Source organism: Apodemus sylvaticus, chromosome 20 (assembly GCF_947179515.1).
Source record: "Apodemus sylvaticus chromosome 20, mApoSyl1.1, whole genome shotgun sequence".
Taxonomy (NCBI): Eukaryota; Metazoa; Chordata; class Mammalia; order Rodentia; family Muridae; genus Apodemus; species Apodemus sylvaticus.
The window spans coordinates 16,005,258-16,025,597 of NC_067491.1; the positions used below are offsets into that span (position 1 = coordinate 16,005,258).

Genomic DNA, 20,340 nt, shown 5'->3' on the forward strand with positions numbered 1-20,340 from the left:
GTTCCCAAGGGAACAGCCTCGGCCACATGAATTTGTGGGTAAAGTGGGAATACATTGTCACCTGCCTCCGCCATCCCCTGTGACACTGGTGCTACTCGGTAACTAGTCTTGACATACTGGGTTTGCAAGACAAAGCATGGTGCTTCTCAGGTCTGCACCAGTGATGTCACTAACTGTCCCTTGTGGCTTCTGAAGGCACAGCGGCTCTGTAAACGCTGCGGGCAAGCCTGGCGAGCTGCCACCCTGGAGGGCTGGAAACTGTACCATGACCCGAATGTTAACGGAGGTACGTCGACTGTATGCTGAGAATCGGGGTGGACGGAGGTAGCTCTGTAGGCCATTGTGGGTGGTGGCGGCCTTGCCTTCTCGGAGTGACTGGAGGGCTTCATTCTCAGCGGTGACTTGCCCTTCCCTGTTGTAGGGACAGAGCTGGAGCCTGTCGAGGGGAATCCGTATAGACGGATCTGGAAGATCAGCTGCTGGAGAATGGCTGAAGATGTAAGATAACAAAATGCCCACTGGGACTTCTTTTCCATCCTGTTAGCTGAACCACGGTGCTGGGGAGCAAGGAATGCTCGGTGTAGCCTGGAGAGGCTGCTGGCGAGTTAGGAGAGGGCTGGAGGACTTAGCAGAAGTGTTCAGATGCTAGCAACTAAGGGTTAACCCTGCTGTGAGGCCGAGGCGCTGAGGGTGAAGCGCCTGAGTGTAGAGGAGACAGTACAGCCTCGGACAAGGCATCACACCTAACTTCTTCAAACGTGACAGATTTGGGGTGTTGAGAATGCAGACTCAAGGAGTTAAAGGTGCGCGCCTAGGCTGGGAGGCTGCATAGAAAGCTCACAGAGGAGGAGCCAGGCCCTGTGACGTGAGGAACACAGGCCTAAAGTCACCACAGAATGCAGGATCATGCAGGAAGTCTCAGGGTTTGTGGACGAGTGGGTTATGAGTAAAGCTTTAAGAGGCCATCAGTGACCCAGAGAGTGAATCAAAACGGGAGCCGGAGAGGCGGCTCAGTACGGAAGGGCGCTGCCGCCCGGACTTGACGGCCCTTAATGGAGGAGGGAGAGGACACACTCCAAGGTTTTCCTCTGACCTTCGCACATGGGCGAACATATGTTCTCTCCACACACAGTAATAATTGTGTTGAAATGAAAACTAAAGGTTTTTAGAGGCAATAAAAGCAGACTTTGACATTGGCCAAACAGTTGATAAATGTAGTAATACAATAAACAAGGCACTTTTTTTAAAGACCAGGAATTTGCTTGTTGAATTGGGTGCCAGAAAACTGAGAGCAAGAGTGTTTAAGAAGAGTAGCATGTGGTGCAAACTGAGCGTGCTGAACTGAAATCACAGACGTAGTGAGGGCCTGTTAGACTACCCAGCCGCCAAGGGATACGGCTGCCTGTGATGGCGCCGGAGGAGTAGAAAGGGGAGTGGAGCCCTTAAAATAAAATGTGGTGAGGTGATGGCTGCCACTGTGCCTAGGAATGGACGTCAAGCTCACTCCTGAGCTTGGCATTGTCCCTGGGCCAGCATGGGAAGGCACACTGCTGCGACCTCTGGAGAGAGCGCCTGGCTCTGGTTAGGCTGCACTCCACCGTAAGTGAGCAGCGCCTCCACGGCAGTGGCCCTGAGTGCGCTCTGTGTTTGAGATTTATTGTTGACTTTTTACCTCCCCTAAAGATTTGGGGATTATTTGATTCAAATAAAAAGTCCTTACTGCTGCCCTAGATCAGTCACCGGATGGATTTATCTTCACTGACTGCCACTTAGGAACTAAGTGACTAGGATCCGTCCAGAAGAGTTAGGAAGAGACTCACACACCAGGAAAACTCATAATCTGAAATCTTTCTACTCATTGTGTTTCAGGAACTCTTTAATAAATATGAAAGAGCGATTTATGCAGCACTGAGTGGGAACCTTAAGCAGGTATGCAGTGGGCTGATGTTTAACTCTTTCTGTGCAATGAAAGCAAACACCTAACTGTTCCCATGGTTGTGTGCAGCAGACTTGAGCTGCTTCCTAAAAGCCTCCAAGTCAGAGAAAGTCAGTGCCAGCCAGCTTAGTGTGACACCACCCACATGTGCCTGCCTCAGTCTTTTGTTTCTGTCTATGATTTTTTTTGATTGTTAGCTTGTTTCTGTTGTTACTTTGTTGTAGTTTCTTGATACACAGCTCATTCTGACTTACTTTTTTGGCTGTAATGTTCTTATTTGGGTTTTTGAGACCAGGGTCTCGCTTTATACATCAGGCTGCCCTGGAACTCAGGACCCTGTCCCCCAGCCTCCTCGGTGGGACTGCAGGCATGCACTCGGCTCTTACCTGAAGGGTCACAGCACCTATTTCCCGATGACTCCTGTTCCCAGAGCCTGTGTAGAAATGCAGCGTGGAGACTGTGTCCCCAGAGCCCATTGTTGCTCGGGTCCCGTTGGCTGCTCTGACGCATGCTCTGATGACTTGAAATACCCTTTGCTATTAGAATGCAGTGTGCCTATGAATTTGGTAGGGAAAAAGTCTTAATCACACAGACTTCTCAAAAGTTCTAGTGTGGGAGAAAGGTTATTTGGTGTATATTTTTAAACCCCTCAGTGTCCCCGGTCATCAGAAGGTGGTTTTTAAGGTTTGTGGTCAGTGGGTAATTGGTTTCCCTTTCCTTTTTGGTGACTATATCCTCGTTTCTCTTTTGGAATGGATGAAAAGCTCCTTCCGGTCTGTGACACCTGGGAAGACACCGTGTGGGCCTACTTCCGGGTGATGGTGGACAGCCTGGTGGAGCAGGAGATCCGGACATCGGTGATAACGCTGGATGAAAGTGAGGAGCTCCCTCGAGAGTACATGGAAGCCAAGTGAGTGAAGTTCAGTCCCAGGCGGGAGGCGGCCGAGACTGCAGGGAGCCGGGAGCGTGGCCACACAGCGCTCTTCACCTTGTCACTTCTGTCCCTTTTTGTTTTTCCTCTTTTGAAGTTGGACCTTAGAAAAAGTTTTTGAAGAACTTCAAGCCACTGATAAAAAGGTAAATGTTAACATAGCTCTGTTACATTAAATTGATGTTATGTAGTTGTACAGTGTAGCTGAAAGGTAGAAAATATGAAAATCTGCTTTCTCATCTTTTCCTCACTGTTATCACAATAAGAGACCTCAGAATTAATATTTATTGGATAGGGCCTGGTGGTCTGTGTTGTAATCCTAGCACTCAGAGGGCTGAGACAGGGTCCTCGCCATGATTTCTAGGATGGCTGGGCTTTGTAGACCCTGTCTCAAACAAAATGAAAAACATTTTTAAATTTTTTTTCAGCAACAACTGTATCTATGTACTTGTAATAACAAAACAATTTTAATGTGTGTCAGTAAGGCTTGTGTAACTCCTTCCAAGCCCAAGCCCTTAATCCTTATTTCCTCTGGCAGTAAACACATATACACTGCATCTTTCTCTGTGGCCTTCAGTTCAAGTAAAAGCTGTGGGTGCTGAGGTACAGGGTTAGATGGGTGCTGTGGGTGCTGAGGTACAGTGTTAGGCAGGTGCTGTGGATGCTGAGGTACAGTGTTAGGAGAGCACTATAGGTGCTGAGGTACAGCGTCAGGCAGGTGCTGTGGGTGCTGAGGTACAGTGTTAGGCAGGTGCTGTGGATGCTGAGGTACAGTGTTAGGAGAGCACTATAGGTGCTGAGGTACAGCGTCAGGCAGGTGCTGTGGGTGCTGAGGTACAGCGTTAGGCGGGTGCTGTGGGTGCTGAGGTACAGTGTTAGGCAGGTGCTGTGGGTGCTGAGGTACAGCGTTAGGCGGGTGCTGTGGGTGCTGAGGTACAGCGTTAGGCGGGTGCTGTGGGTGCTGAGGTACAGCGTCAGGCAGGTGCTATGGGTGCTGAGGTACAGCGTTAGGCGGGTGCTGTGGGTGCTGAGGTACAGCGTTAGGCGGGTGCTGTGGGTGCTGAGGTACAGCGTCAGGTGGGTGCTGTGGGTGCTGAGGTACAGCGTCAGGCGGGTGCTGTGGGTGCTGAGGTACAGCGTTAGGCGGGTGCTGTGGGTGCTGAGGTACAGCGTCAGGCGGGTGCTGTGGGTGCTGAGGTACAGCGTCAGGTGGGTGCTGTGGGTGCTGAGGTACAGTGTTAGGCAGGTGCTGTGGGTGCTGAGGTACAGCGTTAGGCAGGTGCTGTGGGTGCTGAGGTACAGCATTGGAAAGGTTAATCTGTCCAAGTTAATTGCTATATTTTAGCCTATCTTTTCATTTGGTTCTCTCTTTCTTTTAAGAGATAACTGAGTATTCCTACTGAATAGCTCCAACTGCCTGGCACTTAACTTCTAAGTCCAGACTGGCCTTGGACTCCTGATAATCCTCCTGCCCCCGACTCCTAGGTTCTGAAATTTCAGGTGTGCCTTCATACCTGGCTTTAATGTCCTTTTTATTCTTAATTTTTTAATGTTTTTCCTTCAGTTCGCACCCAGGGTGGGTCTCCTCACAGGCTCTCTATACACGCGTCACTCTTGTCTGTTGTTGCCATTCTTCACAGTTCTCTGTGATGGCTGGAGAATGCTCCGGGGAATCGGGTGTGCACGGGTTTGCTCTGTGTTGTTTCCCTTAGAGGGTTTTCACATAGATTCTGGTACCGTAAAGAGTGTGTGTGTGTGTGTGTGTGTGTGTGTGTGTGTGTGTGTGTGTGTGTGTGTGTGAGAGAGAGAGAGAGAGAGAGAGAGAGAGAGAGAGAGAGAGAGAGAGAGAGAGAGAGAGAGAGAGAGCTGCCTCCTAAGGCTAGGCCCTAAAGCTTTTGACAGTGTCACATGTACGTGAGTCTAAAAGGCATCAGGTGTGACCTTTGCTTTCACAGGAAACAGTGATTATGTAAGAGAAATGGTCCTGGCAGAGTTGGCCTCCATTGGGAGGGAAGAGTCAGAGCCCTAACTATGCCATTAATTGAGCTAAATGCCAGATATAACAAATGTTTTGAATGTATTAAATAAGTAAATAAACAAACAAATAAACAAAAGACTATTGACTACTAAGAAAATATATTTGGCACAAAAAAAAATTGACCTATTTTTTTAAGAAAATCATGGTAGCTACCTAGTTCACTCATCTGTGTCTGGTCACTACTGTGTTTCGTTATTCTCAGTGACAGGGTGACAGGTGTAGAAGAAAGTAACCTCAACAAGATTTTGCACAGTTCTGCTGCTTGTCGTTTATTTTGCCTAAGAGCTGCGGATCCTCCCATTCTAGTGTGCCATGGTATGCTAAGACAAGCAGGAATACAATGTAAAGAAGAGTAAGTTTGGGCCCACGAGTGGCTCGCTGTGGGAAGCGCCAGGCTGAGCCTGACCACTGAGTTTCCTTTCTAGGACTCACGTGGTGTTTGCATACAGCGGACTTCCACAACTGACCTCCAGTGGCACTGCGCATGCATGCCTATACAAACACACAGGGTTAAGGGGGTTTTAAAAGATAATAATAAGTAGAATTACACTCCCTAAAATTAGATTGTCATATAAGAGAGATATCTTTCAGTTCTGGGTTTGTGTGCCATGAATATATATCCTGAAGACATCATCCTTCCCATTTTGTCGTCTTCTTCCTTTTTTTTTTTATCTTCCTAAAGCCTTTCATTTCTAGCATTATATATGTCCCATTAAAATCTCACACTCAGCAATGAATTCATCCTTCAGAATGAATGCAGAAGACTTATGGTAACGTAAAACTTTTTTTCAGAGAGTTCTGGAAGAGAACCAAGAACATTACCATGTAGTTCAGAAATTCCTTATCCTGGGAGACATTGATGGTAAGCTGCAGGTTTATTTTACTTCGCCTGAGTTCTTCATCTGTCTCTTTGAAGCAGTACACAAGATCACTGAATCTTTTAGCCCTGCACTGCCCTCCACACCTCACGTGGAACCTTGCTTACTTGTTACCGTGAGGCCAAATAGGAGTTGAACCCTTTTTTGTATTGGCGCACATCCTATGGTGGGAGTTGGCCGTGAGACTCAGATACCGTAGATGAGCTGGGATGTCCTTGGTGACACTTCTCTCCCCTGACTGTTTCTTACTGTCAAACCTTTGCTCTGATGGCTTTGTAGGTTTGATGGATGAATTTAGCAAATGGCTGTCCAAGAGCAAAAGCAGTCTTCCTGGGCACCTGCTCCGCTTTATGACACACCTCATTCTGTTTTTCCGCACCCTGGGACTGCAGACCAAAGTAAGTCAGGGTGGGCAGCTTCGCCTGCTTTCCCTCCTTGACAAAGGACAAGGACTGCTGTTCTCTGGTCTTATAACTCTCTCTTACTGTTTTGGGGGGCCAGAAACTGAAGGCTTCTGGAAACTTAACTCTCTCATTATTGTGTGGCTAAAAGCTAGGCTCTGTGATAGTGACAGGAAAAGGTGTACTAGCAGCAGGAAGCAGTCCTGGGACGAAGTCTCTTGGGCCCTGGCCTCTTAGGGCTCGCCCATCACAGCCGTGCAGAGCAGTGAGCCACCTCCAGAAAACTCACTTGTGTGCCTCAGCCTTCTCAATGGCTGCTGACAGGCAGGATCACCTCATATGATCTCCTATTGATAACTCATTACGAGTGATTTATAGATTCTAGTCTATGGCCTATAGAGTGCTGCTGCTGCCCAAATTTAAAGAAATTAATCCATGTTAGTATTCAGCTAAGCCAATGGAATCAAAGTAGATTCTATGTGAGAATTAAAACATTTCTTTTTCCTTTCTGTGTTTCTTTTTTGATAACATTGTGGTAGGAGTACATTCGAAAGCACAGTGACAGGAAGTGAGCAGCTACAGCTTTGAGCTTAAGGATCTTGAATTCAGATCCTTGCTCAGTAACTGCTAGCTGTGTAATGTAGGCATGTAAGACCTTCCTTCCATCACGAAACAAACAGGATCTACCCAAGGAGACGTGCTAAGACACCATTGACCTCTTAGCGGGTAAAAAAATGTTTTCCACCAAGCCTAATGACTTGGGTTCAGTTGCTGGAGCCCACATAACGGAATGAGAAAACTGACCCCCACAGGTTGCATACACAACAGATATGTGTTTAAAAAGCGCGGCTTGTGTGCTTGCTTGTTTGTGTTAGGTGAACTGAAGCAGTCAGTGCATGCACTTCATAAGCATTTAGCTTGGGTAGTTACCTCTTAGTGTAAGTAGTAAATTTCTTCATGCATTTAAGAGTAAAACTTTAATTAGAAATTGTATTATTGTACCTATAAGTAGTGATGTTAATAACTGGATTTTGTGTTTTTCCTATGAAGGAAGAAATTTCTATTGAAGTTCTAAAGACATATATACAGGTAAGCTTTTAGAATCTTTTTTTTTTTTAATTGAAAACAAAAATCAAAATGGTACTGTTTTTGAACATGTATTTTTATTTTATATGTATAAGCATTATGTTTGTATGTGCAGCGGGTTTGTGTGTGCACATGGTGCTAGAGGTCACAAGAGAACACTGGAGTAACGAGCAGTTGTGGCCGTCATGTGGGTCCTGGGGACCAGTCCCGGGTCCTTTACAAGAGCAGCAGGTGCTCTCAACACAGAGCATCTCCATACCCCAAATGACACACGCTATCTTAAAACTGTGGACTCCGGAAGCCGCGGACTCCATAGAGATCTTGGAGTTTTTCAGGAAAAGCGTTGTGACCTGAAGCGCGTCTCTCTGGCTCTCCCCTGGCTGTACTTCAATCTTGCAGTACTATCAAGCACAAGCACTGCTGATTTACTTGGTGTGCTTTGGCTTTCGTGTTCCCTAGCTGCTAATAAGCGAGAAGCACACCAACCTCATTGCGTTCTATACCTGCCATCTGCCTCAAGACCTGGCCGTGGCCCAGTACGCCTTGTTTCTGGAAGGTGTGACAGAATTTGAGCAGCGGCACCAGTGCCTAGAGCTGGCCAAGGAAGCAGGTAAGCAGTTAAGAGATGATCTGCTATTTCTTTTTAGGTGTGTGTTGCATAAAATAATGAGTTTTGTTTTATCGTTTTTCAAATGAATATTTATAGGTACTTTTATCATATCTTATATCTGTTCACATAAAACATTCTGTTTGTGCATAAAAGAAAGGGAAGGGCAATCTGCACATGCATAGCATGTCCGTGCCACAGCACAGCTGGGAAGGTCAGAGGACAACTCTGACATCGGTCCCCATCTTCCACTGTGCCTTGAAGTGGAGTCTGTCCATTTCCTGCTGCATGGGACAGGCTAGCTGACCCAGAGGCTTCTGGGGATTCTCCTGCCTCTGCGTCCATCTCCCCAGGGCCGCTCTGTTCCACACTCAGGCTACAGCACCCAGCTTTTCATTCGATCACATCGGGATTTGAACTCCGGCCAGCATGCTTGGGTGGCACAGGCTTTTCCCACTGAGCTACAGTCTCGTTGTGGGCAGGGTTTCATTTTGGGTTTGGCATTTGTCTTGTATTAAGTTTTATTTGTGGGGGGAACAGTAAAAAAAATCTCTGAAGTTCCTTTAGAAAATGAAAATAACTTTTACTTGTGTAAATATTTTGCTTGTATTTTTGCTTTTGTTTTTAGAGCAAAGGTCTTACTCTGTAGCCTAAGTTGGCCTGGAGTTTGCCCAGGCTAGCCTCAGATTCAGTAGTACTGCCTCACCTACCAAGTGCTGGGATTACAGGCATAAGTCACCACATCCAGTCTAGAATATTTTTAAAATATGATATTTTCTCTAGTGTTTTTAAATATGTATTGTATTTAAAATGAGTTTTTAGCAGTGCACACAATGTTCAAGTTTCATGGTCCACATGTGGAGATCAGAAAACAGCCTACAGGAGTGATTGATGTTCTCCCTCCCCGTGTGGGTCCTGGGAATTGAACTCCAGTCACCTGACTTAGTGGCAGGCCACTTCACTTGCTGAGCCATCTCGCTGACCCTATAATATATCTTTAAGAAATAGTCTTAGGGCTGGGGACATAGCTCGGTGGCAGAATACTTATCCAGCATCTGTAAAGCTTGGTTCAACCATCAGTGCCAAAAATATGAAAAACAATCCTTACAAATTTACCAAATATTATAACTATCCAAAGAATATTCATACTAACAGTTATTCTGGTTTTTGCTTTGTTTTTGTCATTTCCAAACATTTCTTAGATTTGGATGTTGCGACGATAACAAAAACTGTAGTTGAGAACATTCGGAAGAAAGATAATGGTGAATTCAGCCACCATGACCTGGCTCCATCCCTAGACACAGGCACTACTGAGGTAATGTGGGCGAGGGGGATGAGAGATTAATGGAACTTAGAGTCTGTTGTCTTGTTTCTTGTGGACTTCTTCCTTTTTTACACTGGCTTCTGTCTGCCTTTTTAAAGAACATAAAGGCCTTTACATTTTTGTAATATATTTATTTTATGTGCATTGGTGTTTTGCATGCATGTCTGTCTGTCCACCTTATGCATGGTTGGTACCCAAGGAGGCCAGAAGAGGGCACTGGATTCCTTGGAACTGGAGCTATAGACAGTGGAGTCACCATGTGGATTCTGGGAATCAAACCCACGTGCTCTGGAAGACTAGCCCATGCTCTTACTGAGCCTTCTCTCCACCCTCAGTGCCTTTTAAATGACAAAAATTGGCAACGGTTTTAAGGTTTTATTGAAACACTGAGTCATGTTACAGAAGGCTTCTTTTCAGTGCAGACCTGATGTCGACTCCTGATCATCAGGATCATCCGATGCTGTAGAAGCTGCTGACTTCAATCTTTAGGAAAAAAGATGAAATTTGGGAAGGAAAACAACTTGGGGCTGGGAGTGCAGCTCTGCTGGATTGCTCATGGCTGTGGCTCCTGCTGGAGTGCTCAGGGTGTGGTTCCCTGCTGGAGTGCTCTGGGGTGTGGCTCCCTGCTGGAGTGCTCAGGGGTGTGGCTCCCTGCTGGAGTGCTCAGGGTGTGGCTCCCTGCTGGAGTGCTCTGGGGTGTGCCTCCCTGCTGGAGTACTCTGGGGTGTGGCTCCCTGCTGGAGTGCTCTGGGGTGTGCCTCCCTGCTGGAGTGCTTGCCTAGTGTTTGTGATTCCCGGGTGTTTCCTGCTTCCCATACCAAAGGAGTTAGGCTGGTGGGACTTTTAGTGACTAATTCAGATTCAGAGGCCAGTGAGGCTTTCTGTAGTTGAGTAGAGAACTGTAAGTAGAACAGACTGAGGAAAGCCCAGTGCTCTCATCGTTTTGTATAACATGGGAAATGGTTGGCATTAAATTACATCCACTCATTTGCAAATATCTTTGAAGTAAAATGGATTTTGTCGTCTTTCAATGTCTAGGAGGACCGCCTGAAGATCGATGTGATTGACTGGCTGGTGTTTGACCCTGCACAGAGGGCGGAGGCCCTGAGGCAAGGCAACGCCATCATGAGGAAGTTCCTGGGTAGGCTGTCCTCTCACAGCTCTGAGCTGATCCTCCAGGTCTAACTTGGTTTTGTTTTTTGTAGAACTGTTCACTTATTTCAGTGAATGGTCATCCGTTCGTTCAGTGAATATTTGCTGGGACAGAGGAAATGGCGTACAGTAAAGAGAGTTTGCTACTTTGTAGAGGACCCAAGTTCAATTCCCAGCACCCACATGGCAGCTTACAGCCATCCATAGTTCCAGTCCCAGGGGTTCTTCTGGCCCCTGTAGTACCAGGTACATACTTAGTTCACATACATACATGTAGGCAGAACGCATGGTAAAAAAATTTGAGTAAACCTTGAGCAGGTGATAGTTACAGGCCTCTGCTGATTGTCCCCAGCTTGTTCAGTCCTTGAGATTAGAGGACAGTTCTGACCTTCATCACAATGGCAGGTGCTCTGCCAGGATACTGAGCACTGGGCGTAGGCCTGGGGGCCTGACAGAAGACACAGCCTCAGGTCATTCAGTAAGAGAATGCCAAAGCTTTACTGAGGGGGCAGCATTATATACTAGAGGCCAGGGAAAACAACAGGAAAAAACAATCATAGCCTTAGGTCTGGCACTTGGGAAGTCCCTACCACATGGGGGGCGGGGCGGCACAGGAATCTAGCTGAGCCGCAGGAAACCTGTGCGAACAGCTCAGCTGGAGGCGTTGAGTAGGGGAGTGTGGATGTGCCCTGGTGCGTGTGTGGAGATCAGAGCACAGCTTACTTACATAGCCTTACCACGTACGGCTTCTCTCTCTCTCTCCACCATGTTGGTCCTAGTGATAAACACTGGGCTTTGCAGTAAGTACCTTTACTTACTGACACGTCCCCTCAGCTTAGCTCCTTACAAAGCACAGGTCACCTTGGTCTCAAGTCAATTTTGTTTAATGTGTATGGGTATTTGCCTGCATGCATACGTATGTGTACCACATGCATAGGTGTTGCCATGGGTCACCTGAAACTGCAGTTACAGACAATTGTGAGCTGCCCTGTAGGTGCCGAGAATTGAACTTGGATCCTATAGAGGAGCAGCCAGTGCTCCCAGCCGCTGAGCCATTTCACAGCCCCAAGTCAGTAGTTCTTTAGCAAAAATGGCGATGTATATCTCCGGCCAGAGACAAGGGAGCACACTGCATGTGCAGGTCAAAGCCTGAGAGATCCCACGCAGAAGGTATAGCATTGGACCTCAGGTGCTAGCACATGCTAGCCCAAACACCTGAGCAAGCTATCCACATACACTTCATAAAGTTTTCCTCGTGGCAGTCATGGTTTCAGAGTGAATTTCCTTTATGAACAATGAGGAGATCCATTATTTAGTAATGCCCTAAAATAAAACTTCACAAAACTGCATCTTATAAACCATGATACCAAATTTTGTGACATCCTAGAAACAGGAACTAAGAGAAAACAGATGTAATCCTTCAGAGATCGAGAAGCATTTACACAGTTCGCCTCTTAAGATAGCTCAGTGGTTTACCGGGCGTGTGTGCAGGGCTTCCTGAGCTGTGCCGCAGTAGGGAGCTGGAGCGAGGGAAGGTCCGAGGGCGCGCGGCGCCTCTGCTCCTGACTGCAGCTGCACTAAGACGGTTGGGAGGTTTTACTGCCCTGACTTCTGCTGTTGTGTGAATTGGAACTGGAACTGAGCTAAAGGAGACCCTCTCTCCTCTGTGTCACTTTTTGTCAGACTATTTTTTCGTAGCTGCAAAGATGAAGTTAGGACCCTTCCGACTTGGGTTATGATCTGAGAGTCGCAGGCCCTTGTTTACACTCTGTAAAACAGTTCCTTCAACCAAGAAAGCCTTCTAGTTTTGCACAGATAATTTCTGGGATTTGTTTGTTTGTTTTTTGTTTGTTTGTTTGTTTTTTTTGGGGGGGGCTCTGAGAGGCTACAGTTCACTGTGCTTCTCCAAGCACAATTACCAGGTAGACTTGAACTTAACTGGTATAGACCAAAAGATATTAGATTGGATCTATAAGCAGAATAAAATTTGCTCCGATTCTATTCCTAAAAGATGTTCTAGGAGAATTCTGGCTTTGTCATATCACAAGCTAAGCTTTGAGAAAACACAGGTCAGGTGTCTGTGAGAAGATGCAGTTTCTAGTCTGCTGCCTGCCACAGCCAACTTCTCAGACAGAATGCCACCACCTACATGTTTTTATTTTTGATATTTCCACCAAAGGGGAAAGAACCAATTTCTCTGTCAGTCTTTGTATTATGAAACCAAACTCATTTAATAGTAAGTTTCCATTACAGTAATAGAAAGGTATTATAAATTATAGAACTATAGTATTGTAAATGATGCCATTAGGTCTCAGCCTTTGGGAACTAATTTCCTTCTTGAAGACATAGATGTCTATGAAAGTGACTGCCTTTGTGTCCCTGTCACACTGAGTTAAGAAAGAGCCAGCCCATTAAGTAGAAAGATCATCAAGACCTTTGGAGAAGTCTGTAACCTGAAATAGAATCAGTGATTCGATGCTGTAAGAAGCAGCCAGAGCACAAGACTAGGTGTGGAGGTGCACGCCTTTAATCCCAGCACTAGGGAGAGTTCAGGCCCAGCCAGGGCTCTGTAGAGAGACCCTAGAATAAACAGAAACCACCAGTATGCAGAAGTTTATATATACTGGATTTTTTTTTCACAGCATTAAAGAAACATGAAGCTGCAAAAGAAGTATTTGTGAAAATTCCTCAGGATTCCATCGCAGAAATCTATAATCAGTGGGAGGAGCAGGGCATGGAGAGCCCACTTCCTGCCGAGGATGATAACGCTATCCGAGAGCATCTGTGTATCAGAGCCTATTTGGTGAGCCTGAAAAGAAACCACAGTCTTTGTGATGTTCCTGATCCTCTCTTGAAGTGAATTATATAATTTTTTATTTTTAATTATGTAACAGTGTATATGTCTGCAAGTGGGTCTGTGCACATGAGTGCAGGGGCTTTTGGAGGCCTGAGGCATCTAATCCCTGGGGCCGGACTCAGCCAGTCGTGCTCTGCCTGACAGGGGTGCTGGGAACTGAACTCAGGAAGTGCAGCAAGCGCTCTAAAGCGCCCAACCCTTGGGAGTTAGAACTTTCCAAAGATGATGGTAGATCCATCTGAGGCCCTCTTAAAGTCAGTGCTGACTGACCCACGGGGTGATGTCATGGCCTTGTCACTGTCCTGAGTGTGTCCATCACTGATCAGATGAAGTAGTGCCTGACGCCTGCAGCTACATGTCTTATTTTTTTCTTTTTTTTTATGACTTATTTATTTTATTTTATGTATATAAGCTCACCATTGCTCTCTTCAAACACACCAGAAGAGGGCATCAGATTTCATTACAGGTGGTTGTAAGCCATCGTGTGGATGCTGGTAATTGAACTCAGGACCTCTGGAAAAGCAGTCAGTGGTCTTAACCCCTGAGCCAGCTCTCCAGTCTATGCAGCTACTTTCTTAAAACTGCATCCATGTCAACCGTAGTACTTCTGCTTTTTTCAGAGACTCACAAAGGCAGGGTGCTCCGTAAGTTAGAGTAAAAGTAACGGCATACGCAGTCAGAGTTCGTTCAGCACATAGGTGACTGCTGTGGACCAACCGGAAAGGCTAAGGTTGGGGACAGAGTCTGTCTTTGATGGTAAACGCCAATAGGCTAATGAAGAAGAGAAGAGAGCCTGCGTGCCTCATAGAGCGACTGCTGGCAGGACACACGAGTGTCATGCTACATAAACAGATGCCGAGAACAATACAAGATGCTTTGCCACCGTTTGTCGCTGCATAGAACATTTGCTTATTCATGATATTTGAGGAAGAATTGTTTCTAAGATCTAGAACTTTTGAGCAGTAAAAGTGAAAACAATCTGTAATCTCCAACATTCAAGAAACTGAGGCAGGAGAATTGCCACAAATCTGAGGCCAGTCTGGGCTTCATAATGAGTTCTAAACCAACCTGGTCTAGAGAATAACCCTGTCTGAGAAAAGCAAAATGTAAAACCATGTTTTTCGTTTTGTTTAACTTCACATTTTAGGAAGCCCATGAAACCTTCAACGAGTGGTTTAAACATATGAATTCGGCTCCACAGAAACCTACACTGCTGTCCCAAGCAACTTTCACAGAGAAAGTGGCTTATGAACACAAAGAAAAGAAATATGAGGTAAGTTAAATGTGAGTTCGAGATGAGCCTGTTTAACGTGTGTTTAGGTCAGTTTTGAGCGTTTGTGTTCTGATTGGGATGGGATATTCACGTCACACAGTCTGCTTTGAATCGTGCTGACCTTCCTGTGGCTGATCTGTGTTGAGAAATGCTGCTGGGCATGGTGGCTCATGTCTTTAATCCCTGGACTTGGGAACCAGAGCCAGGCTGATCTCTGTGAGTTCAAGGCCTGCTTGTTCTATATCCTGAATCCCAGGCCAGCCAGCACTACACCCGTGAGACCCTGACGCAGAAAACCAAAGAGAAATCGAGCAAGCGACTGAGCCTGTACACAGTAGTAGTCATTTACTAAGTAGATGTTTAGCCTCCCTTTATCTCCTTTGTTAATAGTTTTTCTTTATACACATGGCTGGCTGAATCAGCTCATAAAATGATGTTCTTGTCTATATTCTAAACATACCGTTTGTTGATTTGGTCCGTTATGTCTGGCTTGTGTTTGTTTTGCAGATGGATTATAATATTTGGAAAGGACATTTGGATGCCCTAACTGCTGATGTGAAGGAGAAAATGTACAACGTCTTGTTGTTTGTTGATGGAGGATGGATGGTGGATGTCAGAGAGGTGAGCTGCCGGTTTTGTTTATGGCTTTCAGAATAGTAACAAGCCACAGTGATGGCTCAGCTGGAAAAGGCATTTGCCACCAAGCCTGGGGACATGAGTTCAACCCCTGGGTTTCAAATGGTGGAGAACTGACTTCTGCAAGTTGTCCTCTGACCTCCACATCAGACCCACATAGGGTACCAACACACGTGTGTGTAAAGTACACACACAGATACATTTATTACATATTTTATTATTAGTTACTTTATGTGTATAAATGTTTTGCTTGCATGTATGTCTGTGTAGCATGTGTCTACCTGGTGCCCAAAGAGGCCAAAAAAGAGAATTGGATTCCTGGAAGTAGAGTTAAATGTGGTTATGAGCAGCCACGTGGGTGCTGGGAATCCAACTTAGGTCCTTTGGAAGCGCAGCAGATGTTCTTAACCACTGAGCCATCTCTCTAGCCTTCCCCCCCACCCCCACCTTTTATTTTTTGGAGACAGGGTTTCTCTGTGTAGCCCTGGCTATCCTGGAACTCACTCTGTAGACCAGGTTGGCCTCGAACTCAGAAATCCCACCTGCCTCTGTCTCCCAAGTGCTGGGATTACAGGCATGCGCCACCACCACCCGGCTCCCGCTCCCTTTTTAATAAATTAATACACCAACAACGGTAAGAAAGATGACATGCACTGTATCTTCCAGTGTTCCTTTTCTAGATAAGAACATCTACAGACTTTATATAAATTAGTAATTATAACTGAACCCCCCTCTTTTAAGCTTAACTGAAAATACTAGCTTGGAATAGAAGTATTTCATTCTTTGTTTTTTTAAGATTTATTTATTATTTTATGTATGTGAGTACACTGTCGATCTCTTCAGACACACCATAAGAGGGCATCAGACCCCATTCCAGATGGTTGTGAGCCACCACGTGGGTGCTAGGAATTGAACTCAGGACCTCTGGAAGAGCAGTCAGTGCTCTTAACCACTGAGCCATCTTTCCAGCCCTAAGTATTTCATTCTTTAGTAAACTATTCATATTCAGTATGTTTACTTGGACTAACTAAAGACTAATTTTTAAAATTCTAGGCCATTAGAATAATGGAATTATTTATGCATTTATTTACCTAGAGTTTGAGTTAGTTAGGGTCTTATTATATAATACAAGCAGGCCTTGAACTCACTTTGTGCCAGGCTGCCTTGAGTAAGAGTAGGCTATGGAATTATTAAATGGCACAAACCAGGGGTGGGGCACATGCTGTAACCCCAGCACTTGGGGGCTGAAACAGGAGGGTTAGGAGCCAAGGGTCCTCGGCTGTCCCTTTCCCTTGAGAGATGTAAATGTCAGACTAAGTGCTCCGCCCTCACCATGCCTGGGGCATTGATTCTAGAACCTCGTGGGGATGAAATGGTGCTTTTCGTCATACTGAAGGGATTGTGTGATGTTTCCATATCCCTCGCATAGCCTCCTGCTCTGTAAATTTCTTTCAGATCAGGGGACACCTACTTTAGTACAGATTATACTAGAATGCCTCGCAAATAATAATGATGAGAAATTTGCATGTTTCCTGCGGGTGCAGCTTTCCCTCCATACTTCCCAGTGTTGTTGATTAAATCTGTTCGTTCCTAACCCGATGGATGTGTTGGTTGGTTGTAGGGTTGTTTTTTTTTTAATGTTTTTTGAGCCAGGGTCTTTCTAGCAGCCAAGCACACTGCAGACCAGACTCGCCCTGACCCTGCACTTGCTCCCCTGCCGTGGCCCCCTGAGTGCAGGGGTTTGGGGTAGCAGGTGCGAGCCCCCACCCCGGCTGTAGTAACTTCTCTGTAAGGTGTGTAGCTTAAAGTTGTTCAGATGGTGACTGGATCCTGTCTGCAGGACGCCGAGGACGACGCTGAGCGGACGCATCAGATGGCTTTACTGAGGAAGCTCTGTCTGCCCACGCTGTGCTTCCTGCTGCACACCATCCTGCACAGCACCGAGCAGTACCAGGAGTGCCTGCAGCTGGCCGACATGGTAGCCTCTGAGCGCCACAAGCTCTACCTGGTGAGGCCACGACCATTTGCTTGCACGATAATATTTGGGAATACCTGTTTACATTCTTTAATTCTTGCATTTTCTGAAAATAATGTCCCAGTTGCAGTGTACTATTTTTCAAAATTGTCTATACATATGAGCATAATCAAGTAGTCTGCCATGAACCAGCTCAGGGTCTCTGAGCCACACAGCTCTCCAAAGAAAATTTCCGAAGATTGACTAGGTGTTTTTAAAAGTTGATATTCTCATTTTTAATGTTTTCTTTTTCATTTTTAATGTCAGGTATTTTCTAAGGATGAACTAAGGAAACTACTGCACAAGTTACGGGAGTCCTCGCTGATGCTCCTAGACCAGGGGCTTGACCCACTTGGCTATGAGATTCAGTCGTAGTTCGCCGCTCACTGACACCCGTGACTGCAGCGCGATGCTTGCTTGGTGGCTTGAGTGGCTTGCTTGGTCAGTTTTGGTCAAATATACATATTTGTAATTATTGGCTTGTTTGGTATTTTCTTTGGAATTCTTGGAGGGGGAATGTAAAATTTGGGCATTTGGATTTTGTATTATATCAGTATTTCCTTATGTATTTTTTAAAGAACTTATACAAAATAAATTTTTTGTTCTATAGGTATGAGTTTTCTCTTGTGTAATAAAATAAGGAAATAAAATATTTTTCCTATAATCATAAATTCCTGGCATATTAAAATGGAAAGAGATTAGAGAATAAAGAATAGACTCATTTTCAGTCCAGGTGACTAACTTCTCATTATCATAAAGTTTGGGTTTTTTCTGAATATTAAATTCAAGACGAATCCAGCAATAGTGTTTTAAGATGGAGCTGGAGCAGCAGTAGCTCGGCAGTTCCAAGCCCTGGCTCAGAGTTCCCAGCACTGTGCTGGCTCACAGCCACCTGCCACTCCAGTTCAGACGATCCAGAGCCCCCTTGGCTTTTGGGCACCAGGCACACACAGGATGAACAGACATGCATTCAGGCAAAACATCCACATAAAAGTAAAAATCAGCCTAGCAAGCCCAATTTCTTTTTTTTCTTTTTCTTTTTTTGTTTTTTGTTTTTTGGATTTGGTTTTTTCGAGACAGGGTTTCTCTGTGTAGCCCTGGGTGTCCTGGAACTCACTCTGTAGACCATGCTGGCCTCAAACTCAGAAATCCACCTGCCTCTGCCTCCCAGAGTGCTGGGATTACAGGTGTGCGCCACCACCGCCCAGCACAAGCCCGATTTCTTACAACCCAATTTGAAGAGAGGATCTGAGCTCTCAAGCAAGAGTCCCTGCACTCATGTGCACGCGTGTAACACACGTGAGGTGTAAGCCTTTCATCCTAGAAAGAGATTATGTATTACCTTTGTTTAATGAATATTAGTTTCCTCAGGGGCGATCATTGGAGTTCTTTCAGTGTGGGGACTGCACCCCCCTTATTCTTAGGAGATGCAAGCTGGAATAGTTCAAAGTTATAAAATCTGCACTTTGTTAGAATAGTTTAGCTTAAAAATTAAAGTCTACACAAAGCCACATGGTAAAATAGGAAGTCTAAAGGGCAGAGGAGTACTAATCTTTGACCTTCCTATTATATTTCTTTTTTTTTTTCCAAGATAAAAGAGTTACATAGTGTTCAAAAAACTAGCAGAACTGAGTATGCATGTAGGTAATAAAGGAACTTTGGCTCTGACTTTATCCTGGACAAAAGTCACCAGAGATGGAGGGCATCCCTGCATACAATATCGAATGTGCTTCCCAGAAAAACAGAAGCCAGGCATGCTGTCAGGTGCCTGTAACCCCACCACTCAAAAAGCCGAGATGTAGCAAGTTAGAACATTTACCTAGCATGTGTCGAGTTGGAGGGCCTGAGAGGAAAATGTCACTTGTCATCGCGCTAAGACTCTCAGCCGGAACCCATAGTCATAAGCGCAGAGACTCAACTAAGGGGGGTCAACTTCCCAGGCGCTCACAGCCCTCCTCTCTGCTCGCCCCTCCATGTCTGAGGCAGGGTCTTACTATGCAACTCTGTACAGCCCATCGCTGAGGGAAGGCAGGGCAGGAACTGAAGCAGAGGGGCCCTTTTGTAACTCTGCTTACTGGCAGCTGGCTTCCTGTTGGTCAGCCTGTTTTATCTAACCCAGAACCATCGACCCAAGGATGACACTTCCCAGTAAGCTGAGCCCTCCCACATCGATTATATCGGTTATCAATTGAAAATGTGTATCTTCTGACTGACGTGCTGGCAGCAGTTTCTTAATTGAGGGTCTCTCTTAACATATTGTCTCTAGCTTGTGTCGAGTTGATATAAACCCAACCAGCACAAGCAACAGAAAATCGAAAAGCTAATGCTTAAATCCAAGTAACCATAGATGAAATGGATGAAGAGTTGAGTGTGTGCTCCTGGTCTTATGACAACACTAGAGTTACCTGAAAGGGCGCTGGGCTCAACTGAGAACACGGTTCCCCAAGATCCAGCTATAAGGCATTTTCTTAATTAGTGATTAGTGGGGGAGGGGCCATCCCTGAGCTGGTGGTTCTGGGTTCTCTAAGGAAACAGGCAGAGCTAGCCAGTAAGCAGCACCCCTCCCTGGCCTCCCCCAGCTCCTGCCTCCAGGTTCCTGCCCTGTTTGAGTTCCAATCCTACCTCCCTTTAGTGATAAACAGCAACGTGGAAGTGTAAGCTAAATAAACCCTTTCCACCCCAACTAAGACATCTAAGTAAATGGGCAATTCTCTAAGAAAATACGATTCACAAGAGGAAGGTAGCTGATATGACTCATCTGGTAAAGACGCTTGCTCCCAAACCCGACAGTGTGTGATTCAGTCCTCACGGTGGAAGGAGAGAACAGACTCCTGCGGATTATCCTCTGACCGCCACACGGGCACCCATACACACACATGTAATTTCTTAATTAACCATGGAAAAGTCATCAAAAAAATCTACTGTGCCTCTGAAGCAAGGAGCTTCTTTTCAGTGCCAATTAGAAACAACAGGTTCCCTGGAGAAAATGGGCAGAGAAATAAGCAAACCTCATAAAAACCTATGAAAGTGTCCAAAATTAAAAACTACACATTAGTTGCAAGGCTTGTGACAGTTTAACGAGTGGGAGCAGGAGGACCGTTCAGTGTCATCCTTAGCTCTGGAGAGAGTTCCAAGCCTGCTTACCTAATCCCTGTAAATAGTAAAACCCGGGTCCAGCGGGCAGTGGTGGCACACGCCTTTAATCCC

General features: G+C 45.7%; 1 protein-coding gene across 2 annotated transcripts in view; it reads left to right on the top strand.

The window, feature by feature from the left end:
* The window catches only part of Nup107 (nucleoporin 107), a 34,938-nt gene extending 17,196 nt beyond the window's left edge, over positions 1-17,742 (top strand). For both annotated transcript variants that reach the window (XM_052165330.1, XM_052165331.1), the window contains 16 exons: positions 196-286; positions 422-498; positions 1,870-1,929; positions 2,701-2,846; positions 2,965-3,013; positions 5,698-5,767; positions 6,063-6,181; positions 7,235-7,273; positions 7,730-7,880; positions 9,080-9,192; positions 10,240-10,342; positions 12,996-13,156; positions 14,358-14,483; positions 14,991-15,104; positions 16,960-17,127; positions 17,401-17,742. In XM_052165330.1, the coding sequence (XP_052021290.1) occupies positions 196-286; positions 422-498; positions 1,870-1,929; positions 2,701-2,846; positions 2,965-3,013; positions 5,698-5,767; positions 6,063-6,181; positions 7,235-7,273; positions 7,730-7,880; positions 9,080-9,192; positions 10,240-10,342; positions 12,996-13,156; positions 14,358-14,483; positions 14,991-15,104; positions 16,960-17,127; positions 17,401-17,508 (1,695 nt within the window). In that variant the 3' untranslated portion in view covers positions 17,509-17,742. The remainder of the gene's footprint in view (positions 1-195; positions 287-421; positions 499-1,869; positions 1,930-2,700; positions 2,847-2,964; positions 3,014-5,697; positions 5,768-6,062; positions 6,182-7,234; positions 7,274-7,729; positions 7,881-9,079; positions 9,193-10,239; positions 10,343-12,995; positions 13,157-14,357; positions 14,484-14,990; positions 15,105-16,959; positions 17,128-17,400) is intronic.
* The last annotated feature ends 2,598 nt before the right edge of the window (positions 17,743-20,340 follow it).